We start from the raw sequence: 5,165 nt of genomic DNA on the forward strand, positions 1-5,165 counted from the left end.
TCAATGTCACATGCCAGCACGTTAGCATAAACATTGATAGCCTCTAGGAGCTGTGGCAAACACTGGGGAAGACAGCAGAGTTGTCACTTTTGTCATTGCGTGCACAGGAAATACTAGTAAAGTTAAGACAACTTTGTAAATTGTCAGTTCACCCCAATAAAGCATATATGTTTCACAATATCACATAAAGCCAGAATAGGAGAAGAGTTACAAGGCAAAACTGAAACATTCTTCTGTCCCACATGATGTTGGCTGGCGCTTCAGTTGTCTGTAGTTCAACTGGTCTGGAATATGCATGGTGGCTCAGTCACATGGCTGGCAGCTTGTGCTGGCTGGCGTCTAGGAAATCCACAGGAACTGTTGACCAGAGTGCCTCAGTTTTTCTCCCCAGGGCTTCTCTGTGGCTGGTATCTAAAAGAGAATGTCCCAAGCAAAGAAATTGGAAGCTACAGATATCTTCAGCACAACCTTAGAAATTACAGTGTCATTCCTGCAACGTTCTACTGATAAAAACTGATCACAGGGCCAGCCCAGATTCAATGTGGAAATTGTTTACAGAACAGTGTGAATACTGGGAAGCGTGGTTCATTAGGGGCCATCTTTACGAATTAGCTACCACAGCCAAAGAATGCAGTTTTGTGTCTATTTTAATGACCCTGTTTTCCCTATAGCTTACCTAGGAAACACATTATAACTTAAAATAATACTCATTCATTCCTGTATTCATTAATTCATTCAACAAATATTTAATTATCTAACATGTGCTAAACACAATGCATGGTAGTAAAGATATTAATATAAATATGACACAGTGAAATGAACACAGACATGGGACCAAAGAGCTACAGCGCAGTGGTATAAGGGCTAGAAAAGAGAGGGGCAAGCACCATGAGAGCACAGAAAAGAGATGGAATAAAATGTCAGGGAAGATTTTTTTCCTCAAAGGCAACAACTAAAATGAGTTTCAAAAGATGCGTAGGAAAGGCATTCCCGGAAGGAGCAGCATACTAGACAGCAGAATAGGTGTGTTTAGGAACCTGAGGAGAGTAGCCAGTGAGATGGGTGTTACCAAGCTTGTCAAGGACAAGAGATCTCTGAAGAGATTGGACATTAACTAGTGGAGAATGGGAAGCCATTTTAAAAATTTAAGTAAGAATAGGGCATTCATATAGTACTATTTTAGAAGGGTTATTTTAGCAGCACTGTGTAACATGGATTGAGGATGGAAGTAAGATCAGTTGTTTAGAACGCTTTGGTAACCATCCCAATTAGAGAAATAATGAGGGCTTAACCTAAGACACTGTGGGAAGGACGGAGAAGAAGAATTAAGGAGGAATGAGAAGATTTGGTGATTGATTGGATAAGGACAGTGAAGGAGAAAGAGGAAGTTTTGGGCAGGTTGCTTGTTATTAGTCAGAATAGGCTAGGATATGCTGTGATAACAACAAACCTTCTAATCTCCAGAGTTTAATACAAAGACATTTTTCTTTCTAGGGCAGTGTCTCCTCCAACTTGTAGCTCTGCCATCTTCTGGAATTCATGACCTCTAAGTTTGCCACAATTGAGGGGGAAAAAAAAAAGATTGAGAGGAACACCATTTCTTAAGTGCCTTGTTCTGGAAAAGCCATATATCACTTTCATTCCCATTGGCCAGAAGCAGTTAGACAGTCCCAAGCTAATTCCAAGGGAGGTGAGAAAATGTTTAGAAACATATAGATATTTGGTACTATTATCATTAGCAGTGTAGATTAGCAGTATGGGCTCTTAAAATACCGAGGGTGCCAAAAAAAGTGTATACAAGTGGACACTTTGGTCAAGGTTGCTCAAGCAGTAGTTTGCCATCATCAGAAATGTCTGGACGCTGATGGAACCACTTTGAGCACCTCTTGTAATTGCAGAAGTCAAACGTGACTTGTATTCGTCTTTTGTTATCAGTATATATTGATTATTATGATTTTAATGGATTTTTCCTTTCTTAAAATGTGTACACTTTTTTGGCACCCTCTGTATACTGCCTGAGTTTAAATCTCAGGTCCTCTATTTAGTAGCCATGTGGCTGTGGACTAGTCTCTGCTTACTCATTTGTAAAATGGTATTAACAATAGTATTTACCACATGGTTTCATTTTGAGTATTAAATAAGATAATACACACACAAAAGTTAGTGCCTGGGACAAGGCTAGCGTTCAATTAAAAATAGTAGTAGTAGTAGTAGAAGTAGTAGTAGTGGTGGTGGTGGTGGTGGTACTATTCAAATTAAAATGATTCCAATATTTCTTGCTCAAGGACCAGGTGAAAAGAATAATGGGGGTGGGATGGAACACATTTGAGAAGGGACAATCCATATTACACAGTGCTGCTAAAATAACCCTTCTAAAATAGTACTATATGAATGCCCTATTCTTACTTAAATTTTTAAAATGGCTTCCCATTCTCCACTAGTTAATGTCCAATCTCTTCAGAGATCTCTTGTCCTTGACAAGCTTGGTAACACCCATCTCACTGGCTACTCTCCTCAGGTTCCTAAACACACCTATTCTGCTGTCTAGTATGCTGCTCCTTCCGGGAATGCCTTTCCTACGCATCTTTTGAAACTCATTTTAGTTGTTGCCTTTGAGGAAAAAAATCTTCCCTGACATTTTATTCCATCTCTTTTCTGTGCTCTCATGGTGCTTGCCCCTCTCTTTTCTAGCCCTTATACCACTGCGCTGTAGCTCTTTGGTCCCATGTCTGTGTTCATTTCACTGTGTCATATTTATATTAATATCTTTACTACCATGCATTGTGTTTAGCACATGTTAGATAATTAAATATTTGTTGAATTAATTAAATTAACTTGTGAACATGTTGAATTTGCAATGCCAGTAATAAGTACCTCCAGTGGAGATGTTTAGTAGGCAATCACAAAATGAAACTGGAGCTTCAGAGGGAAATGGGACTGGAAATAAAATCTAAGAATCATTGGGAAGTAGGAGAAGACTTAAACTTTGGGTATGAGTGAAATTGCCTAGGGGAAGTGCCTAGCTTGATTAAATGTATATATGTATTCCCCCTAGCTTGAGGGAAAATGCAAGTTTGAAGGCAGAACCCTGGATAATACTGACATTTAAGAAGTACAAGGAGAGGCCGCTGCTGCGGGAGGTGACGGGATCAGGCCGGAGGACTAAGCACTTGGACTGGAAATTGGAAGGGGGTGCTCGGGAAACAGAGTCAGACGTGCTGCAGGAGCAAGAAGTGATCCTCGAGGACACAGGTGAAGATGGGCTCTCTGACAGCTTCCAGCTTCTGCAGATTGATATGGAATGTGAGCATCAGGAGGGAGAGACCCGGCCCACGGGCGCTGCAGTGTGGTGCTCGAAAAATGTCCAAAGAAAACAGAGACACTGGGAAAAAATAGTTGCAGCAAAGAAGAGCAAAAGAAAGAAGAGAAAAAAAGAAGAAAAGCCAATCGTGTAGAAAATTCAGGCATCTGCCCCCAGCACAGCAAACGCTTTCTGAGATCCTTAACCAAGGAGAAACTTTTGGAAGCCAAACACTCGGGACCAAGACTCTGTATCGATTTGAGTATGACCCACCACATGTCTAAGAAGGAATTAAGTAGATTGGCTGGACAGATCCGAAGGTTGTATGGTTCAAATAAAAAAGCAGAGAGGCCATTTTGGATCTGCCTCACTGGATTCGCAACAGACAGTCCCCTGTATGAAGAGTGTTTGAGGATAAATGATGGATTTTCTAGTTACCTGCTAGACGTAACAGAAGAAGACTGCTTTATTTTATTTCCCCTGGAAACGCTTGTGTACCTGACTCCTGACTCAGAACAGGCTCTTGAAGATGTTGATCTGAACAAAGTTTACATCCTTGGTGGACTTGTGGATGAAAGCGTTCAGAAAAAGGTGACGTTTCAAAAGGCCCGAGAACATTCTGTCAAGACAGCCCGCTTACCAATCCAGGAATACATGGTCAGACGCAAGAATGGGAAAAACTATCATTCAGAGATATTGGCCATCAATCAAGTATTTGATATCCTGTCCACTTATTTGGAGACTCAAAACTGGCCTGAAGCACTGAAGAAAGGAGTTTCTTCCAGAAAAGGCTACGTACTTCAGAACTCAGTGGAATGATGGGTAACCTAAGATTGCAGCTGCAGGAGGCGAAGTTGCTGGAGGGGCCTTGACCAAAGAGCAGAGCAAACAGGGGTGATGGCACACATTTGCCATCCTGGATCTTCACTAGAATATAGATAACTAATAACAGGGACCACATTTTATGTATGTTCTTTTATATCTCCCATAGTGCCTGGCTCACAGGAAGTGCCCAGATATATATTACCTAAGTTAAAAAGTTTACATAACAAGGAATTAACCTTTAAACTAAAAAAAAAAAAAAAAAAAAAAAAAGTACAAGGAGAAAGAAAAGACCACATGGGGAGACAATCAAATCAGTAGGAGAAAGCCAAAAGGAAATAAAAGGGGAGTTGGAGAGAATATCATTACTCTTAGAATTAATAACAATTTATTAATGTTTAATTTTACATTTAGCTCAGAGATAATGGTATTTGATACAACCTTTAAATTTAATCAATAGCATTTTAAGTAAATCATTATAAGTAGCATAAGAGGAAATGTTTAGAAACATGGATATCTATTATACTATATAATACAAAAGTGAATACATAGGAATGGTTATAGTTATCAGTATTTATCATAATTTTTTTCAGCATTTTATTAGGAAAACAAAACCTCTCTTACTAAAAAGAAAGATCTTCCTGTTTCTATAAGGAATGCCAATGTAAAGAGACAAATCAGGCCTCAGTTGCAGCAAAAAGTAAGGAAACATACAAAGTAAGAAAGTGGCTTAAGTATTAATTCAATAGTTTCATTGCACTATAATAGTAATTTCATGAACCTATAATAGATGTAAAGATGGGCAGGGGTTGTAGGACAAGGAAAATATTAGAGAAAGAATCTTTCTAAAAACTTACATTATAGTAACAGTAGTTTAATCACCAACTGGAAAGGGGCACATTTTGGAGAAGTTGTTTTGCAGCCATTATCATGAACTATTTGGTGTCATTTCAAGTCATTATTACTATTAAACCTAAAAAAGTTTCCACCTCCTAATCTTTGGTATACTGCCACCAAGTGGTAGGAAGTTTACAAAAGTAAG

At 39.1% G+C, this 5,165-nt stretch overlaps 1 protein-coding gene across 1 annotated transcript; it reads left to right on the forward strand.

Moving 5' to 3' along the window:
• Positions 1-3,217: 3,217 nt before the first annotated feature.
• On the forward strand, positions 3,218-4,120 carry LOC308500673 (tRNA methyltransferase 10 homolog B-like; the record flags this gene model as incomplete). The annotated part of the gene is given in 2 exon segments (XM_081055874.1): positions 3,218-3,423; positions 3,426-4,120. Coding segments are annotated over 2 exon segments (822 nt in total). The 5' UTR covers positions 3,218-3,296.
• Positions 4,121-5,165: the final 1,045 nt, after the last annotated feature.

Source organism: Rhinolophus hipposideros (genome assembly GCF_964194185.1).
Source record: "Rhinolophus hipposideros genome assembly, chromosome: 8".
Classification (NCBI taxonomy): domain Eukaryota; kingdom Metazoa; phylum Chordata; class Mammalia; order Chiroptera; family Rhinolophidae; genus Rhinolophus; species Rhinolophus hipposideros.